At 34.7% G+C, this 22,178-nt stretch overlaps 1 protein-coding gene across 3 annotated transcripts; it reads left to right on the top strand.

Annotated features, from left to right (window-relative positions):
- The first annotated feature begins 12,013 nt into the window (after positions 1 to 12,013).
- On the top strand, positions 12,014 to 20,426 carry LOC130738903 (ubinuclein-2). Of its 3 annotated transcripts, none has more exons than XM_057591090.1 (13): positions 12,014 to 12,416; positions 13,362 to 13,448; positions 13,602 to 13,691; positions 13,826 to 13,902; positions 14,391 to 14,976; positions 15,740 to 15,839; positions 15,958 to 16,067; positions 16,178 to 16,264; positions 16,869 to 16,994; positions 17,526 to 17,648; positions 17,738 to 17,785; positions 18,886 to 18,987; positions 19,393 to 20,426. In XM_057591090.1, the coding sequence occupies exons 1-13, from the start codon at positions 12,228 to 12,230 to the stop codon at positions 19,831 to 19,833; spliced, it is 2,166 nt and encodes a 721-aa protein (XP_057447073.1). In that variant the 5' UTR covers positions 12,014 to 12,227; the 3' UTR covers positions 19,834 to 20,426. The 3 variants fall into 3 exon arrangements, with proteins under 3 accessions (XP_057447073.1, XP_057447060.1, XP_057447065.1); XM_057591077.1 differs by having other exon boundaries at positions 12,016 to 12,416; positions 17,517 to 17,648; XM_057591082.1 differs by having other exon boundaries at positions 12,017 to 12,416; positions 16,181 to 16,264; positions 17,517 to 17,648.
- Positions 20,427 to 22,178: the final 1,752 nt, after the last annotated feature.

Here is a 22,178-nt window from a genome sequence, read left to right as displayed (position 1 = left end):
TTAATTTATTTTTTCTCAATTTGAATCTTCTCTTTATACGGTTGCACAGTAGTGCTTTCCTTCTTCTCACATGATTTGGTGAGTAAGATACCTTGTGATTTTGATAATCAAAACGAATCCAAACAATGAAATGGTTTGGCTATTATGAATGTTATGCATATTAGAGGGAGGATAATCGATAAAGTTTCCAGTACTTTTAATGCTACACTGATGTTCTAGAAGTATCATATTTGATACTCATTGTTATCAACTTCTGTATAGTATTCATGTGTTGTGGTGGTATATAGCCATGTATATATATCGTTTGCTTGAATTTGGTCAAAATATCCTCGTAAGAATGATGTTGTTATGGAAAACATGTTCTGGTCATGTTTCTTATATACTTCATGTTATATACCTTATTTTTATGAATTGGTAATATATAAAAATTTGTGATGCACCACTAGCAAATATCTTATGGCAAATTGCAAGTTTCCTTTCAAACCAATACAATTTTTGGTAATACAAATTTGGTTTATTAAATTTTTTTCAAGTTTTTGGATTAAAATTATCAAATATCCTTAAGGTTCTTAGTATCTTCGAGCCAACCCGGTCTCGTCCTAAATAGACTCGGTCTAAATTAGACTCGATCTTTATCGGGTTGCTTTGGGTTTATGGACGAGTTAGGGTCTATAAAGATGACCCGATCAATGTTTAGGGCCGGGTGAGGGACAAACGCTACCCGTCCTAACCCGTCTCGCGTACACCACTACTAACTTTACAAAGAAAGGTGAATATCTATTTAACCAAATTTAATGTGTCAACGGGAAGATATTATGACAAGCCCCAATTGAAAAACAAATGGGAAGTTAAGGAGGAAGTCGCAAGCATGGTACAAGTAATTTGAAAAGGAAACAAGTTTGGGATGGGATAAGGCCAAGAATACTATAGATGCCCTAGATGAATGGTGGGAGAAAAAGTAATTGGTATGAAACTTTTAATGCAAAGTTATAAATTTTCTTCTTTCACATAACATATGATGTTAATTAGTTGAAAACTTGAACGAAAATCCACTATATGGAAAACACCGAGATAAAGGACTTTCTTTTGGTGATGAATTTACTATTATGTTTAAGGGTGTGGTGGCTACGGGAAAGTCTACATGGGCACCCACTTCTGGGATATTACATAATGGTCTAAACCAAAATGATGATGCTTATCCTCCATGCTTAGAGAGCGATGAAGGAGATATAGAGGAAGGATCGAGAGATAGTGAAGAACTTGTTAATGGTAGTGTTGGACCAAGTGTTGGAGTAAGCAATGAATTCCAAAATATAAATTTAAGTACTTCCCAAGGAAATAGTAATGAAACTTGCACTGGGAAGAGGAAAAGGTTGAGACTAGTGCAGAAAATCAGAACAATAAATAGATAAGAAATCCTACCTCAATATAAATAACTAGTGCAATAACTAAGATAGCGTATGCATTTGAGTCACACACCACTGCTATTAACACACTTGTAGCCCCCAGTTCATCTATTGGTGAAGTTATAGTTGGGATTCCACAAATGGAGGCTATTACAAGTGATCTTGAATTGCATTCTAGATGTTGTCAACTCATGATGATAAAGGATACAAGGATTATGTTTGCATCCTTAAAAGGATATGAGAAAAACTTGTTGGAGTGACTTAAGTATGCATCTTATAACCTATTTCTTGGTCGTGGGTGATGTGTATTGTGTTACGTACTAGTACTAAGTTTACAAAATTAAGCATATTAATGTAGTCTAACCTTAATGGTTTCAGGACTTAAATGTTGTTTTGTCTTGTCTTGAAAGAAGAAAATGAATGAAAGATGTTTTTCTTTATGCATCCAATTCTTTACTCAAAAGTGTAAATTGTATGGTGATGTTATATACAATTCAAGTGTTTATTTATAGTAGTTTTTAGTTTATATTAGAAAAATTTGATAGCTAATTGTTGGGATTTTTAGTGGTTGTGAGAAGTAATTCGTGAGAGAGAGGATTAAGGACAAGGTTAGTCATGATTAGAATATGACATGTGAATTTTGGTAATTAACATTTTTATTTTGTGAATGTGCTAGAATATTCAAATTTGCTTGTGAACTTATGGACTAACATTTTTTAGCATTGCAGGTCTTGTTTTATTGATAAAGAAATTGTTTAATGGTAGTGCTTTTAATCATGAACTGTTTCTTATATTGATAGGTTGTTTAGATCAATAGATGATTAGAATGAAGAATCTTTGAAGGACTAGTTTGAAGAGTTTATGTTACCTTCCATTTTAGCAGATGATATAAAGGAGAATGAAGAGGTCAGTGCGTTAGTTAGTCAATACACAATAAAAATATATGTGCAAAGAGCCATGAAGGGACAATGATCAAACGGGGCATGTGTTGGTGCTAGAAATTTTACATAGGCATCCCCTGACAAGTTTCGAATTGAAAAACATGTATGTGATCAATTCTACAATGAATTGGTTGAACATGGTTTACAAGTTACCAAACGATGAGTACAACATCCTGGCTTATTATGCAAGATTATCGAATTTTATGAGAATATTTAGAATTAATCATTTTATTTTATTTATTAACTTGTAAGTGAGGAATATTTTTTAGTTAGTTTTAGGCCCAAGATACATTGGTATACGATAAGTTGAGTCATACAACATTTGAGAACGACGAAGTCGTATAATCATTGTTGTTGCTCTTTCGAGTGATACTAACTTTATTTAATACAAGTTATATTAGATATCTTCAAATTGTTGAATTTATAGTTGTAAGATTAATTTAGTAATATTAAGATAAGTTTGTATATTAAATTTCAGAGCTTTTTCCTCTAAATTCTCGACTAAATCAACAACACCTTGACCAAGTTTATTGTGAGTTCAAAACAGTAAAATTGTGATAACAAAATCAAAAAGTCAATGAACAAATAAAAAGAAGTTACACAAACATATTACATGCTAATAATAGATGAATGGAAAAAGAAAACTAGAAGGGAAAGAAAACATATAAGGAAATAATCCCACCCCCTTTTTCAATTAGATCCATTTCTTTCTTTCTTTTTTCAATTTTTCTTTCACGGTCTCTCTGCTTCTGTTATGTTTCTTCCTCTGTTTCCTGTTCTTCTTCTTTCTTTCTTTTTTCCTTTGAACCCTGGCCAGCTCTCATGCGCGTGGTTGTGATGCATTCGCACCGGGACGGCACCACAACACCAAACCTGCAGCCGTGGTCGCGGTCTAGCGGGGGCTCATTAGAATCGATAGAGAAACCACCACAACACCAAATTCGTTCTCAAAACGACGGCGGTCCTACGGGGGTGAAGTAGATCGATGACGAAAACGCACCTTAACACTTGAATCCAACATTTCGATGATGATTTCGGCGGAGGCAAAGCGAAACCGTTGGGGAAAGAGGTGGAAAGGGGCGACAGCATAACCACGACACCGAAACCACCACCTTACGGAGACGCTCCGGTGAAGGTAGGTGACGGTAGCCTGAGAATGAACTGCCACGACACCGAGCCATTATCGAAGCGGTGACCCAACGAGGGCGCCATCCTCCTTCCGCGTTTTGGACTATTATTGCTTCTCTTGTTCATTTTAATGTTGGTTTAGCTTAATCTTCTTGAGATAATTGGTTTTCTACTTTACTGTACACAAAATCTTTCTTATCTCCTTTCTATTATTTTAAGAATGGAACATGACGGCCAAATGAACATGAATGAGAAAGAACCAAACAACAATAATAGTAAATAAAATTTAGATTTATTTAAGAACATATGAGTATCAATGGCATAGTGGAATGATGAGGAGAAGTACCTCTATGTGAGCCACAAACAACAATCCACAGCAAAACTCTCGTTCCCCTTTTCGAGACAAGTTCAGTTTCTTTTAGTAATGTTTTTTTTGTGTGGGTTCAATCCTCCTCTTGAATGTCTGATGAAGGGTCTATTTAAAGGCAAAGAAGCATTCATTTTCTTTTCTTTTTTGTTTATTTGTTTTTTTCCTAAGGAATGAATAATAACCCAAAAGGTAAATGGGCCAATTGGAAAGAAACTAGCTCAATTACTATTATTTTTTGTACAAGACCAAATTAACCCATTTGATTATTAGCAATAAAAATGTTCTTTTTTCTCTTATTTTCATTTTGTCATCTTTTCATCTTAGATCAAGAACAAATTAAATTCAAGTTAAGACTAAAAAAAGAAGAGCCGGATAAAGTTAGGGTATGACAATACTCATATCCCATGTGTGGTTAGTTATAGTGAACAACCCTTATATATTAGAAGAAAATGATATCCCACTCAAAATATAATGACTGTATGTGATTGAGAATGTGTTTTATTTTTCTATTACTGGAGTGGTAAGACACCACACATGATACTCGTGTATTTGAAAATGCTCTCACAACAGCCTCAATGAATTTTCCACATCCACCTTCAGGTGTGATACTTGTTACTATATTTTATCTATATATGCATTAAAATTACAATATGCATGACCATATTTTTTCATTGGAAAATATTATGTGGTGGATGCGAGCAATCGAACACCAGTTATCTATATTGGTCTGTATAGATCTGAACGTTACCACCTTTAAGATTTTAGGCGCTCAACTGGATTTGCATACTACAATGGAGTGTACAGTTATTATCATTCAAGTTTAAGATGCACAATAGAAAATGACTTTTAGGGATGGAAGAATAAGCTTGCAAAGTTACGCCGTATGCCTAATTTTAAATTTGAGACACAAGTGCAAATAGTTATTGTAACAATGACTATTCATAACTTTATTTGAAGGAAATCATCTATTGATTCTTAATTCATGCACTCTGAAGATGAAAATGCACTTGAACATGACAATGACAATCAAGTTGGTGAGAATCCATCCATAATTGTTGCCTCTTAAGCACAAATTGATTTGTTTGGAACTCAATTAGAGATCAAATTGTAGAGAACATGTAGCATCACTAGTTGTGTATTTGTATTTTGAACATGAATCTATGTTTTTACTATGTATTGTAATGGTGATGATTATCAACAGAGAATCTTCAAGTACACACAGTCTAAACCCCAACTCCTCTCTAAATAAGCTTTCCTTCAAAGACTATCATGCTAGAATGAGCTATAGGGAATGAATCAGAATTAACTTTCAAATCAGTCTGTGTCTTGTTAGTTATTCTTAGTCGTCTGCAAACTGCATAGTTGTTGGTATTATGGTTGTAAGAATTACGCTCATTGCAATATTTCTTAGTCTTAAATTCTTTAGCCGTAAGTATATCTTAAGGTATTATTCTTACGAATTTATTATCGTCATATTGATAAAAACTAACTATAGATATAGCGACTTAAAAACTACATAAGAATATGTTTGTTAGCTTGGAACGTATTTTCTGCGCAACAATGTTACATACTTCACTTTTTATTCTCTTGAAGTCACTATGATTCCTACATGAGAAGTTTTATATGTTAACGTCGTCAAACATTGCCCGTAATAGAGTGACTATAAAGGTAATAATTGGGTATAGCATGAATCATGTGGAGGAATGTGAGTGCGATAGATCAAATTTGTCCCTCCTATGTAACATGAGTAAATATCTACAAGTCACTTGATAGAGCATGGTCATGCTCAAAACAATGGGTTGCAGAGTTGCAGCCTTGCAGAATAATTACATATGAAAAGTATCAAGTTTGAATACAATGTGAATTAACGTGTGAGATAGCCCAGACGCTTACAAGCCACGATTATAATTTGTCTAAATAATCAAATGTGGTATGTTCAAACCACTAGTTTTAGCGGATTTTTCTTTCATTCCTCATTTTCCCTCTCTACATATACAATTTAAAAATCCCCTTAAAATGATTTATTATGTCACGAAGACTAAACAACCCTAATTTTAATTTTCCAGACGATATTTGAAAGTTACCTTGATATTTTTTTGTTACAAAGGAAGAAAAAGTTGCCTTCATATGATATAATTTATTGTCAAAAAAAAGAAAATGCTAAAAAGTAACAACATTATTTTTTTTGTCTCACTCCACACAAAAAATGCACGTGAAAAGCTTTACCACCAAGTCACCAACCATGTCAATGGTTCGCCCCGGTCATGTATATAAGAGGGTTTTCACTTCACTCGTTCCACAGTTCACATTGCTCTCAACTCTCAACTTTCAGTGTTCTTTGCTTTTTCAATGGATCAACTCTTCAGGTACACCGGTATTCGCTCCATCTCAAGTGTCTGCCGCACCTTCTTCACGCTACGCTCACTTCGACGGCAGGAAGTCAGTAGGTTGTCAACTCTCTTGAAAGCATTGGGTGCATCAGTTCTTGAATTAAAGGTAAGTGGTAAATTAAATGCAAGTGGGTACATCAGACATGTAATTTTTGCTTTCAAATCCTTGTCTCACTCACCAACTCAAATCTTATGTGCATCTAATGGTGCCTCTATTTATATATTGTAAAGCATTGGTTAACTATTTCACAATGGATTATCGAGGACTTGAAGAGTGTTCAGAGAGGGTTTTCTTGTAATCCATCTTCTTGGTCCATTCTTGCAAGCTATTTCAGGTTTGTAACCATTCTACTCTAGCTAATGTTTACTCTTGCTTGAATTACTTTTAAATGACATTAGTTTTTGCTTGAACAACACTTGTTTACTCTTGTACTGATTTGTACTTGTTATGCCTTTTTTTAATCCTTGTGAACAAAAGAATTGTTGTTCTTATCCTTGGATAACTAATGTATCATTTTTTGTCATGATAGTTAGATCAATTTTAATTTCAGGGATCTGATGTGCTTATTGATCGTTGTATACATATTATGTCTTGGGTTTGGTCTTGACAGCTTGAGTTGGTGTTGTGATTCAATGATCCATCCTCGTTGTATTTTGTAAACCTTGTATGGATTAAGATTGTTGCATGTAGTTTTGTGAGACCCAAAATTTATAGAATAAAATAAATAAATTACTATTCACAATTAGGTTTCGATGTATCGTGAAGGAAACTTAACGACTGATCAATAATTGTAATAACTTAATGAAAAGGAAAGTTCAGGAAATGACTAAGAATAGTACTATAGTCGCTATAGGTTATAGCACGAGCCTTATTCACTTCAGCCTTAGGGCGAAAGCGTTTGTTAAGGGCTAATATGCTCTTAAAGCACTGTAGAAGCGAAATTCAAAAATATTCTGAGGAATATAAGAATTTATATTATTCCTATCCATGACAAGTGTTTCGACACGAAACCCTGGAATGTACGAACGATCAATTCCAATTCTCGTGACGTTGACTTTTATTTTACAGCGGGGGTTGTATATATATCTGTATATTAGTTTATGTTCATCGCATTGGGTTGAGTCTTTATTTCGACAAGTCTTTTATTTAAAACAAAATGAAAAAAATACATGTTTTTCCGCTTTATTTTATTTTTGAGTTACTAAAGTGACTCCCCAAAATCGGGGTGTTACAAGTTTCTTATTTGGGCTACCTATTGGTTCAGATCTTTCTACTAAGTGTTCTTTAGAACTTTGTTTGTTCTTTCGCATGCCTTTTCTATAATTATGGGTCTTTATCTTGTGTTTATATTTATGCTATGTTGTTGTCATAATGAGATGTTGAATTATGGTAATTTGTTATGGCTAACTTAATAATGTTATTATCAAAGTATGCACTTTTATCATGTTTGATATCTCTTTGTGATAGAACAATGAATGAAACAAAATAGGGAAGCTATTATGGATACCTCAAAGGCTGCATTGGATTTCCAAGCAACTAAGTTGTAGTCAAATTATGCTTGACTATTATAAAGGGGAACGTTTAGGATCCAACTTTACAAAGAAATGGTGAATATCTATTATACCCAAATTTAATGCGTCAACTGGAAGATATTATGACAAGCCTCAGTTGCAAAAAAAATGGGATAATTTTAGGAGGGAGTCGGAAGCATGGTATAGTACAAGTAATTTGAAAATGAAACAAGTTTGGGATGAGATAAGACAAAGAATACTATAGATGCCCTAGATGAATGGTGGGAGAAAAAGTAATTGATATGAAATTTTTAATGCAAAGTTATAAACTTCCATTTCTTTCACATAACATATGATGTTAATTAGTTGAAAACTTGCACGAATTGAAAATCCACTATATGGAAAATACCGAGAGCAAGGACTTTATTTTGGCGATGTATTAACTATTATGTTTAAGGATGTGGTGATTATGGGAAAGTCTACATGGGCACCCATTTCTGGGATATTACATAATGGTCTAAACCAAAATGATGATGCGTATCGTCCATGATTAGAGAGCGATGAAGGAGATAGAGTGGAAGGATCGGGAGATAGTGAAGAACTTGTTCATGGTAGTGTTGAACCAAGTGTTGGAGTAAGAAATGAATTCCAAAATATACATTTAAGTACTTCCCAAGGAAATTGTGGTGAAACTAGCACGGAAAGAGGAGAAGGGTTAAGACTAGTGCAAAAGAATCAGAACAAGAAAAAGATCAAAGAGCCTACCTCAAAATAAATAGCTGATGCAATAACTAAGATAGCGTATGCATCTGAGTCACACACCACTGCTATTAACAAACTTTTAGCCCCCGATTTATCTATTCGTGAAGTTATGGTTGAGATTCCACAAATGGTGGCTGTTACAAGTGATCTTGAATTACAATCTAGATTTTGTCAGCTCATGATGATAAAGGATACAAGGATTATGTTTGCATCCTTGAAAGGATATGAGAAAAACTTGTTGGATTGAATTAAGTATGCAACTTATAACCCATTTCTTGGTCATGGGTGATGTGTATTGTGTTATGTACTAGTACTACTTTTACAAAATTAAGCATATTAATGTAAATGGTTTGATTGTTATGAATTTAGAGCTTTCAGGATTTAAATGTTGTTTTGTCTTGTCTTGGAAGAAGAAAATGAACGAAAGATGTTTTTCTTTATGCATGCAATTCTTTACTCAAAAGTTTAAATTGTATGGTGATGTTATATACAATGCAAGTGTTTGTTTGTAGAAGTAGTTTTTAGTTTATATTAGGAAAATTTGGTGGCTAATTGTTGGGACTATTTTAGTGGTTGTGAGAAGTAATTTGTGAGAGAGAGGATTAAGGACAGGGCTAGTCATGGTTATAATATGGCATGTGAACTTTGGTAATTAACATTTTCAGTTGGTGAATGTGCTACAATATTAAAATTTGCTTGCGAACTTGTGCACTAATACTTTTTAGCATCCCAGGTCTTGTTTTATTGATAAAGAAATTGTTTAATGGTAGTGCTTTTAATCATGAACTGTTTCTTATATTGATAGGTTGATAATATCAATGATGATTAGAATGAAGATTCTTTGAAGGACTAGTCTGAAGAGTCTATGTTACCTTCCATTTTAGAAGATGATGCAAAGGAGAATGAAGAGGTCAGTGATGTAATTAGTCAATACACAATAAAATATATGTGCAAAGAGTCACGAAGGGACAATGATCAAACACGACATGTGTTTGTGCAAGAAATGTTACTTAGGCATCCCATATGTTGTTCTGACATGTTTCAAATGGAAAAACATGTATTTGATCAATTCTGCAATGAATTGGTTGAACATGGTTTACAAATTACTAAACGAATGGAGATTCAAGAAATGGTTGCAATGTTCTTCAACCTGCTTGGTCATGGAGTGGGAAATAGAAGGATGCAAAAGCTATAGGAACCATTGATGATACTCATATCCCATGTGTGCTTAGTTCTAGTGAACAACCCAGATATATTAGAAGAAAATGATATCCCACTAAAAATATAATGGTGGTATGTGATTGAGACATATGCTTTATTTTTGTATTACTGGAGTGGTAATGCACTATACATGATGATCGTGTATTTGAAAATTCTCTCACAACAGCCTCAATGAATTTCCCACATCCACCTTCAGGTGTGATTCTTGTTACTATATTATATCTATATATGTTTTAAAATCACAATATACATGATCATATCTTTTAATAGGGAAATATTATTTGGTGGATGATGGCAATCGAACACCAATTATCTATATTGGCCTGTATATATCTGAACGTTACCACCTTTAAGATTTTAGACGCTCAACTGGATTTGCATGCTACAATGAAGTGTACAATTATTATCATTCAAGTTTAAGATGCACAATAGAAAATGACTTTTGGGGATGGAAGAATAGGTTGGTAATGTTACGCCGTATGCCTAATTTTAAATTTCAGACACAAGTGCAAATAGTTATTGCAACGATGACTATTCATAACTTTATTTGAAGGAAATCAACTATTTATTCTAAATTCATGTACTCTGAAGATGAAAATACACTTGAACATGACAATGATAACTGTTGCCTCTTCGGCAGAAATTGATTTTGTTCGGAACTCAATTAGAGATCAAATTGTAGAGAACATGTAGCATCATTAGTTGTGTATTTGTATTTTGAACATTTAATATATGTTTTTACTATGTATTGTAATGGTGAAGGTTTTTCACCTTATTTATAAATTTTATACTCATAATTATAATGTTTGAAAAATTAGGATAATTTCTTTTTTATTATAATTCCAAACGTGAGCTTGATTAATTTCTTCCAAACAATATTCATTTTTTTTACAATCACGTTTGTTACACATCATCCAAACATAAATCATGCTTATTCAAACACAATTATAAAATTACGGTGCCAGAAATCACGTTAATTCAAACATGTTTCTAACGGAAATCCAAATGAGCTCTTTCAAATCCCATGAAATTACGTACCCTCACTGAATACTCACGTGTTCTGTTACTGTTTTTTTTTCTCATCTCTCATCTACTTTGATATTTTTTTTTCACTCTTCTCTCAACTCTCTTTTTTTTTTTAAAAAAAATACTTGGTGCACACCTAGACATTACATGTGACAGTGAATGATAGAAAAATATTAGAAAGAATTAAGATATATGATGGATGATGTAAGGAAAAGAAGAGAAAAATATGAAAAAATAAGTGAAATGAAATAAAAGAATAAATGAATTGTTAACATATCGTAACTCTTCTATTTTATGTGAAACAATACTATAACTTTGTCAATTTCCTTGACATGCAGTGCTTGATTTTGATGAAAAACTACTTTGAGCCTTAGACCCACTTACAAAATGTGGTGTGAATTATGTTCTTGAATTATCTTGAATCATGGATATGAGCTAGGGCAACTGCTTTTAAATCAGATATAAAATGTTATTGTTACACTACAACTCAAGCTTTGATGCCTCCAATTCCTCAACTTTTGTGATGAATCTGAAAATTCAAATACTCAGCTCTTTATATGTTTGATATGCTTCATTGATTTCCAATAATCGTTCTCATCATTGGTTTTCTTGCTATTTTATTCTCAATTCGATCAGTTTTTTTCCTCAAATAAACTGACACTGAAAGTTTATCACTTACTTTCCATTTGATGTTGGTTGTATTTAGCTACAAACCTGGATTTTTTTTATCACTTGCTTTCAAGTTTGTCTTTTTATAAATTTGGTGTTTGTAATTCTGCTCCACAGTATTTTTTTCGAAAGCAAAATATATATTAATGAGGAAAATACTAGTGGTACACAACCTTCTTTTAAAGAAATAAAAAACCAGCAAAGCCGGCAACAACCTAACCTATATAATTCATGAATCCGTCTCTAACTCAGACATACGCCTTTTAGCCACATTTATTTGACACATAGTTAAAAACCAGTCGCGAAAACATACGTCGATTGAATGTATATTAAAAAATAATTATCCACACCAATATATAATTAAATCTAATATTAAAATGAAAAATATCATAAATTATTCCAAGTGGAAACTTTATTCGACAGCTAATATAGGCTAGTAGTACAGTCAACCTAAACTCGTGCAAATACCCTTTGGGAAACTGCATGAAAGTGAAGTCACCATCACCCCCCGGTTTTAATTAATTTATAACCCGGCCCATATACGATATTATCACCCACCCCGGTTCCTTATCCCTCCTCGCTCGATGTGTCAAAACTCAAAACAAATAGCAGAAAATTCCTTTTATTTTACGACCCAAGTGGAAGAAGAATAACAGTTAAACCCCCCCACACACACACACACACAGAAAGAGAAAGAAAGAGAGAGTGTTTGTTCCATTTTGGTTAATTAATTATGCAATCCCGCGCAAAGAAGCAAGCAATTCCCTTATTCTAGGGCTCAATCAATCGAATCTCAATTCTCATGGCGGAGAAGGAGGAAGAGAAGAGGGCTTCCTCGTCGTTCGTCAAGAAGGGTGACCGGAAAACTTTCACGGTGGAGCTCCGCCCTGGAGAGACCACCATTGTGTCGTGGAAGAAGCTCCTCAAAGACGCTAACAAGCATAACGGATCCACTTCCGCTTCTCATCAACACCCTATAATCGCTGCTTCGGTAACGCTTTTTTTAGTTTTTGAAATAAAATTGAATCAATTGTGCGTTTTGTGAAGTGTTTTCAGCTGTGGCTGTTGGTACTTTCCCCCTTGTGGTTTGCATTGTAATAGGTAGTGGTTTTTTTCGATTGAATTTTGGGGGACTGAACTGGAATTGTTGTTTGAATTAATATTTGTTATTATCTGCAGGATTATTATTATTAATTTAAATTACTAGCATCTGATAATTTTTTCAGATTTTATGTGTAATTCTTCCTTCAGTTCATATATGCATCTGTCTGTGTGCCTTTGAAACTTGAAAATTTTGTGAGCTCAGTTTTATATGTCTGATTGCTGTAGATACTAGATACTAATTGACCATTCATGATCTGATAGTGTCTTCAGTATTTGAGAAACATGTAACGGGTAGTAGTAGTTAGCAGTGTTATCAAGTAGCGGCTAGAGCGGCTAGCGTAGCGGATTTTTGGCTAATCGCGACGCTGCTATTGCCCGCTATTTCCGCTATTCGCCGCCAAATAGCGGCCAAAATAGCGGATTTTTGGCTCACCGCAAGATGGTCCGCGATTGCGATTTGATAACACTGGTAGTTAGTGAGCGCGTAATTGTTGATATGCTGCAATTCACCAGTATCTGTCACTTGAGATTTTTGGTTCTAAGTTCTCTTCTTTAGAATGTATTGTCATAATTCTTGATTATGTGATATGTGTGGTTAATCTGTTCTTATATAGCATAATCATGCCAAATATATTATGAGGTATCAATGTTCTTGCCAATCAAAGCATGGGAGGCTTTTGGTAAAAGTTCATTTGTTTTATGCTGCAATTTTTTCCCTTATTCATTATCTTGGCTCTTGCATGCATTTGCGAAATCCAGTTTTTTGGCATTTTGAAATTGTGGGTAGTATAATACTTCACTATTTTTACATGTCTCTATCCATGTTTCTCAGGGAGAACCAGTTGAGAATGAAGAAAAAGATGCTAATCAGCCAAACCGTTTCAGTGCTGTAATCGAGAAAATTGAACGCCTTTACATGGTATGTGTATATTGCTAGCTGAGGTTGTTGCTATATGATCTGAATCAGCGATAATAAGTTCTATAAATCATTGATTCATATTGTAGATGTTTGTTTGAGTAATAATATGTAGCTTCTATATTGTGAATAAAAGGGATGCTGAATCATTTTCAGGGTAAGGATAGTAGTGATGATGAAGATACGCGTGATGTTCCTGATGATCAGTATGATACCGAAGACTCTTTTATAGATGATGCTGAGCTGGTTGGTATCTATATATTTTTTTTGGTTTATTTATGACTTAATTGACATTGCTTAAAGGAATAGTATTATCCTGTCTGATGGTCTTTTTTGCTTTTAAAATACTTTTTCATGCTCTTAATTTGGTCATTCTGCAGGATGAATATTTTGAGGTTGATAATTCAGCAATCAAACATGATGGGTTCTTTGTAAATAGGGGGAAATTGGAACGCATGTAAGTTTACTTTGCTTTTAAAAAGTCTGCTTTGAATATTTCCCTTTTTCTCTTAGCAAATGACTTATGGTAAAATCATATATAGATAGGTTTCTTTGCAAATTACTTAATTGCTGATCTTTTTCATTGCTGCGGATGGTCATTTGTTGATCTTTTTCTCTTATTCTATATATTTTCTGTCAAATAACCTCTTTTTTAAGTTGACTCAAATTGTTCATCAGTGATAATTTTTTTTATTTGGGATTCCTATCAACATGCTTGTCTTTATCATATAATCTGGTATTACAAGTTATTTCTTTGTGTTCTTGACAGCATTTAAAACCGTATCATTTTTGCTTATAGCTCAATGTTCTTTCGTTTGATGCTTGTCTTCAAATTTTGTAATTGTTTAACAAATATATTCGGTTGAAGATTGGAGTGAATAAACTGAGTCTGACAAATTATGAATTGTTCGGTAACTGATTTTTTGTTTCTTTCTATTTTACAAGAAATGAACCTTCTATAGTACCTAATCAGCAACCAAAGAAAAGGCGAAGAAAAGATAATGATGAAAATGGATCAAAGAAACATGCAAAAGTGGGCAGGCCAGCCTCTGGAAAAACAGCTTCACTACAAGCAAAGAATATATGTAATTCCTCCAAGAATTTGGTTTCACCTAGTGAACATTATGAAGACCTGAAGCTTCAGAATCAAGTGGATGTCTCTGGAATCAGTTCCAAAAAGAAAACTGCTGATATCAAACCAATATTGGACCCTTCTGTCTCTTTGAAAGCACCAATTGGTGATGTTCCTGCTTCTGTCACAGAAACAAAAGATGCTGATCAGCAGAAGCCAGGAACTTTTCAATCTAAGAACACAAGTGATAAATTTAAAGATACAAGTGGAGCCTTTGATGCATCTCATCAGAAGCACCATGAAAAAAGTACTTGTGCAAATTCCAAATCCCAACCTGGAAAGCAATCAAGTAATATTGATGGTTTGGAAAATATCAGCAGGTCAAAAGAAAAAAACGGTATGCGCCGTCAACTGCCGGATCTTAACTTGTCTGTGGGAAAGTCTGCTAAGCAAGCAAAAGTAAGTTTTCATTTCTCTAGCTTTTCTGTCTCTCCCTTTTTAATTTCATTTTGATAAATACTTTAAAGAAACACGTGGTGGCAAAAAAGAGGTCCTTTGCACTGTAGTGCTTTGATCAATTCTTTTTGGCTATTAAGCTAAAGGATTCTTCCACTCATTCTCAGACCGTAAGTGCCCCATGATGCTTAAGCAAGTCCCTTCCAAATAAAAAAAAGTCCCTTCCAAATAAGCATTTTCTTTGCCGTACCACTTTAAGGGATCAAGTTTATGCTGACCTGAGTGATTACCTACTGTGTGCTGGATGAAATGAGAGCCAAACTCCTCCCATCAATGAATTAATTAATAAGGAAAAAGAGTATTCTTCATTTCCTTTTTTTTTAATAACAATCGAGTGGAAGATGCTATATAGGTATTAAGTAGGAATTCGTAGTTTTGTCGTATTATTTCTTCAACCTTGTGATTTGACTACTAGACTATATTAAATTGTTTGTCATGAGGCATGATATTTCATTTAAAATGATAGCTGCTTAATTTAAAGGACTTTGATATACATGGGGACAGGGTGTTTATCTTTAAAAGTAATTGAAAGGGAATATCAAACTATCCTTATTCAATGTCATGGTAAACTCTACACTTTTTGCTTCCAATTTATTTTAACAATGATCATGAAAGTTGTGCACATGGATTATGGAGTGTTATGTGTGAGACTAGATTTTTTACTTATATCCTGTCTTAGTCGTGAGTTTATTTAAATGTTATGCAGAAATCTGAATACTTGCACAAGAAAGACGGTTCTAATGCTAGGCCAAAAAGTTCAATGCTTGAAAAGGCTCTTCGCGAGTTGGAGAAAATGGTTGCAGAATGTAAGCTTCAAAATAGTGTTCACGCTTATCATTGATAAGAAATGTGGGAAGCTTGTTGCTAAAACTAAGTTTTTCTTTTCTCTTATTTTCCTTCTGTTCCTTGTAAATAATATTACAGCAAGGCCACCTGCAGTGGAAAACCAGGAGGCTGATCCAACAGCCCAGGCAGTCAAAAGAAGGTTGCCCAGAGAAATAAAGCTAAAGCTTGCTAAAGTTGCTAGACTAGCGGTACTAGCAAATGCTGCTCTTTGATTTTATACTTCTAAAGATATATACTTTAATATTTTTTTCTCAAGTAATTTGAGCATTATAATATTAACTGTATGTTTCTGTGGTAGCAGGCAAGCCATGGGAAAGTATCAAAAGAGTTAATTAACCGTCTTATGAGTATTCTTGGGCACTTGATGCAGCTCAGAACATTAAAGGTATTTCAGTTTTTTAAATACAAACAGATAGTCCTCAATGCGTGTCAGTTTCCAACTTGATCTCTCTGCCCCTCTTTTGTTGACACATACATTTGAACCCAAAGTTAGGCAGTGTTGAGACTTGAGCATCCTTTTTTTTTTCTCTGTAGTCCACTTTCCACTTTTGCTATTCTTTTGTGCAATTTTTTTTGTAAGTTTAATTATTAGGATAAAATTCTGAATAATGGAGATATGCTTTGAGTACAATCTTAACCTAATCACATGCTTGTTGTTCAGATTGGGGATTGATAGACAGACTATCTTTTGAGTTTCTGAAAAGAATGCTTAAATTTTCCTTTCCCAATTGTTTGAGTACTTTAATGTGATGTGAGTTGAGGCTATGGAATTATCTACAAGTAAATGGCAGTACTTGGCAAATTTTTATGTGAATTGAAACTGTTCTCTCATGAGGAATAAAACTCCTTCTCTAATTTACCTTGATTATTTTAGATGTCTTAGTACTCTTGCCAGTTTTTCTAACTTATATTCATTGTTTCTATAGGTTTATTTATCTCTTTGTTCTTGAAACCACTTAACTTCTAATACAATGTTTTCCTCCTCCCAGAGAAACTTAAAAATAATGATCAGTGTGGGTCTGTCAGCGAAGCAGGAGGAGGATGATAGGTTTCAACAGATAAAAAAGGAAGTTGTTGATATGATTAAGATGCACGCCACGAGTCTGGAATCCAAGGTTTATTTTAGTTGCCTTTGTTTTTACACTTCTCACTAAAGATCGGTAAAATTACATGTTTTCTGTTTTCATTCATATTCAATTATGATGAGCTCATAATTCCTCCATTAGTAGATAGAACACATATTTTATATTGTATAAGCATCAGAAGATATGTTCTTTAGTGGTCTTATATTCTGCATATTCTCCATCTTTGTTAAACTTTGCTGGTTTATTATCACTGTTTTTGTTTGCCTCTTTGCTATACTTCTATTGAGTGCTTCTCGTAATGGATCGAATGCAATTTTGTTTGCAGTGCAAATGCTGGTCATGGCTATCTTACTGCTTACTAATGAATTATTTTCATAGAAAGGGTTTTGGTTGCTTCTAATTATGATACTGAATCATGTTTCAGTTCTATATTTTTTTAATGGTTGCACTGTATATTAATAACAAATTATCAGGAAATTTTCAATCATATTTTTGTTTAACTAATGTTTTGTCTATATAATCTGGGGTGCATGCCATTTTTGGACACATTAGCAACCGCAGAAAGCTGGAGCGTCTGATGACTTTCAAGAATTCGGTCCTGATGGAAAACCAATAACAAAAAAGTTTAGTATGGACACTGCCTTGGAGGAGAAGATTTGTGATCTCTATGACCTTTTTGTTGATGTATGGGTTTGAGCTATAGATATTTATTTTTGGATCTCTATTATTTATAATAAATCTTCCATATTGAACCTTGTTTGTTATTGCTGTAGGGGTTGGATGAAAATGCTGGTCCACAGATCAGAAAGTTGTATGCAGAGGTGGTTCTAATTTTCTAAATCTTATTCTGAATACTGGTCTAGCAGAGCTAATAGGTTGTTTGTGTTGTATTTTTCTGGTTGACGATCAAAAACCTGATCAACTTGTTTTTTGGAGTTCTGCACTTGTTTTCTTCAAGTTTTTTGTTTCTTAAGACCTTATATAAGATAAACTTACACATTAATTCCATGGGCAACAACAAAAACAACAGCTAAATCCTTTTCCCACTATGTCATAGGTCTTGGCATCAGTCTTGTCTTGGGATAGACTATCGAAATCCCAATCTTTTATTGGTTGACCTATAGTTTTCTTTGGTCTCACTCTAGCAATATAGCGAAGTGTGCTATTTATTAGACCCAGAAGTTAGCTTGTAGGGCGAGGATTGCCCAAGCCCTATAATTTCTACTTGCTCATATCTCTCGTCTATGTAAGATCTCAAAACATCTCCTCATGCCTAGAAGACTTGACTTCAGGGCCAGAGGATGATTCTGATTCTCTGGGAGCTGATTATTTGGACAATCACAGGGCCATGCTGCAGCAAGGATTGCTGCTGGGCTAAATACCATATCAAAATTGGAGTTAGACCTAACTCAACTCCGAAAGCTAGCTGATAGGTTGAGAATTGCCCCAGCCTCATAAAAACTACTTTGGCCATGTATCTAGTTTACGTAGGATCTCAACACTATTTATTATTAACCCCTTCTATCCTTTGAAGACAATAAAATGGTTTGCAATTTGTTTTGAGAATTATTGGTGTTAGAACTACTCATGGAGTTTTTCTTGATCACCATTTCTATTGTTTTTCATCCGATAAACTGCTCTCATCTTTCAAGAGCATTCATGCTACTTAATTATGTGTGTGTACTAAATGTGTTGTGTCTTAGAGCCTGTTTGGTTTTCAGTTGGGTGAATGTGAAAGCACATTCATTCAACCCAACAAGTACATTCCGTTGGCTGAATGTGCATTGGAAATCGTGATCTCGAATTCCAATGCTTCAAACGGACTTCCTAACTAAAAACCAAACACGCACTTAGTCTTTTTGCATTCTATAAACAAATGTATTTATATTTTCTAAACTTTCAAGTTCCTTGACTTTATCAGCTTGCCAAATTATGGCCAAATGGCTACATGGACAACCATGGGATCAAACGTGGAATCTGCAGGGCTAAAGAGAGGCGCAGAGCATTGCACAGCAAACAGAAGGTATATGGGTTTTGCGGTGAATAATGATTTTCAATATTAGTGCAAGTGCGAAACATTATTTTTATCTTACCCTCTTTCTCTAAAGTAGAGGAACAATCTTTTTAATGAACCTGCCAAAGTATTGATTCCATTTTTTTAACCTTTCTTCGCAGTTCAAACTCTGCTTTATGTAAAGCGGTATAGCATAAAAAAGAAGTAAAATTATATTTTTATATAATATAGAAAATTTATTTCTGAATAAGTTCTTATTGCCGATAAGATGGGGGGGAAACGTTGAATGAACCCAATTAATAATGGAAGAACATTTGATTTTTTTTTGTCCAGATGGAGACCAGGATCTAATATTTACCCAGACAATATTGTTTTTAAGTTGATTTTATCTCATTGGTATACTTGTATTATTAGGATCAGGATAAAATCAAGAGGAAAAAGTTGTTGACTCCTAAGCAAGAGGAGAACGTTCAGTTTGTATCTAGTTCAGTTACTTCACAGCAGAACCCGCGAGATAGACAAGTTCCAGAATCCAGCAGTTATGCTTTTACTTCGGCGAACAAGCCAGTTTCTAATACAAGCTCAGCTGTCCGGGTCCCCAGTCCTATGAATGTTGTCAAAGAAGAAGCAAACAGTGCCCTCGATGATTTCAGGGTTGCAGATGTTGTTTTAACAAAGAAGGTGAAAAGAAAACCAGAACTCGAGTTGGAAGGAACACATTCTGGTCCTGAGAAGTTAGCTTCTTTGCAGGGAGAGGAAAGGCCCAGGTCCCAAAAGCAGTCTGCGCCTGCGGGTCATCCCACCAAATCAAATCCTCAGCCAACATCTCTGGTTGGTCTGGAACAGTCAAGCTAACATGAATAGGAGTTGTGCATAACGGAATGCCTGTCACATTTTTTTCTACAAATATTTTTCTCAGTCTCCCTCTCTATCATGTTGTTTACCTCCTTTTGTTACTATTTTTGTAATTAAGTGTCCTTGCAGTGTTGGTAGAAATATAGATAGATTTATCAATTGTTATTATTGAGATGGAACTGGAAAAACATCAAATAGAGTTCAAACATTGAAGCCTAACATTGTGTGGCTAGTTTCATGATAAGTTAGAATGAATTTGCTCGGGGGGTGATGTCGGTGTATGTGTAGTAGCGATTTCTGCAACCCAGATGCATCCATTGAGATAGCCGCAGCAAAGGAATTGGCTGTTGGCGACGTCTTCTCAAGTGGCATTGATGTTGTCAGGGGCTCTGACGTTATAACTTATTTTTCCTCATCCATTATCAGTTTCTCCGTCTGACCTGTCGATTGAAACTCACTTGGGACTAGGCTGGAGGCTACCACTTCCAGAAGGTTGTTATCTTTTAGCAGTGCCTCGAGCTCTTCATTTGTAAGAAATGATAGTACTTTTGGTAGTTGCTGCAATTGATATTTACTCATAGGTTGACGATTAATCTTAAGGAAGTGGACTTTATATCTATCTAATTCCATTGCCATGCTTGCATATTCAACATCTATTTAATCTTTTGAAAATAACGTACTCTTTGCCTTCTTTGTTTTTTGGGACTTTTTTGACAAGGTTTTCGGCTGTTAAGGTTGCTCCTCCATGTAGTTGCTTAGAAACAACTACAACTTCTGTACCTCAATTTGGGATCACCATTCTACAGGATTGGTTGTTTTTGTGATCTTTGAAGTAAATCTTTAAGAAGTTTTCCCTTGGTGTGTCTTTAACATTGCAATCCTTGTTTTTCCTTTCCCCATCATTCGGTTTACCTTTTTGGGTATCTAGCAGTCAAAACCTATTTTGTTAGGGTACTGAAGCATGCCAGCCAAGCTCCCATCTTATGTATGATGGAGTCTTATGGTCAACCTCTTTTTGGGTGGGTGTTGGTGCCTATCGGCAGATCTCCCCTTGAAAGGATAGCTCCAATGTGTTGGAAACTTATAACTATTTTGTACATATGATGCACTAGCTAGTTTGATCGCTATGTCATTATCAGCAACGATGTTGTGATAGTTGATTGACGAGTTGCTTTGGATTTTCCTTATGGACTACCATAAACCGGATGCACCTTACATGACGACATCAAAATGACCATTTTTCTTTAAATTTATTTTTTCTAGGGATGTAAATGGGTACGGGTGGACATGAGTAGTATATACCCACCACCCGCTTCACAGGAAAAAAATTATTCATACTCGCTCCATATCCATTAAGTGGGATTTAACGGAATTTTAAAAGGTAGTTGTTATTCCCACCCCCGTCATCTAATTTCACAACCCAAAAATGGTGAAACGTCTAAAATACCCCTTTAAAATAAAAAAATTCCCGTTTCACCCCCTTCCTCCTACCACCCCTTCTTCCTCATACCTCCTCTCATCTTACTTTCTCTCACAAAACCCACCCTCCTTCTCATCCTCAATTTCCTCTACCCATTTGCACCAGTCATCGTCGCCCGCCGCCCCTATCTTCGTCGTTGACGTCGCCGCCACACGCCCATGTCTCTGCCGCCCTCGCGCCCCACATCGCCCCTGTTTAAGGTACTGCCCTCGATTCAGTTCGTTTATGTAATCGTTCGAACTTTAAAGTGCGTCAATTATGCACTTTAAAGTGCGCAGGTAGCTCTTACGAAAGTAGACTGTTGGGGCTTTCTAAAAAATGGTCATAAGCTTAAAAACAGATAAAAGATGAGGGGGTTATGCCCGTTAAAGTTCTTCCCTTAACTTGTAATGGGCATAACTCTCTCATCTTCTATCCGTTTTTAAACTTATGACCACTTTTTAGAAAGCCCCAACAATCTATTTTCATAAGAACTGCGTAGGTAGCAAACTTTAAAGAGCGTAGGGAAAAAATTTCAAGGGCGTTTTCGGATGTTACATATGTAAGGGAGGTGAAACTAGATGTGAGGGGGGTGGGAAAAACAATTACCATTTTAAAATATTAATGGATATCCATGGGCACCCGTCACCCATGAACATATACGGATTCACATATATTTGTTCAAATAAAAATAATATTAAAAATAAAATTTAAGATTAGACTTTATAATCAATCAATGTGTAAAGGAAAATACTTCCTTTCTACCCCTTTTTTTAGGTCTAAGGGTTTCCATTTACCATTATCTTTGTACAAGTTTACTTGAAGGAGAAATATAACTCAAACACAAATTCATTAGATATTAGACTTAATATACATCTCTTTATAT

The sequence above is a fragment of the Lotus japonicus genome, chromosome 1 (genome assembly GCF_012489685.1).
Source record: "Lotus japonicus ecotype B-129 chromosome 1, LjGifu_v1.2".
Classification (NCBI taxonomy): Eukaryota; Viridiplantae; Streptophyta; class Magnoliopsida; order Fabales; family Fabaceae; genus Lotus; species Lotus japonicus.
This window is presented reverse-complemented; position numbering and strand designations above follow the sequence as displayed.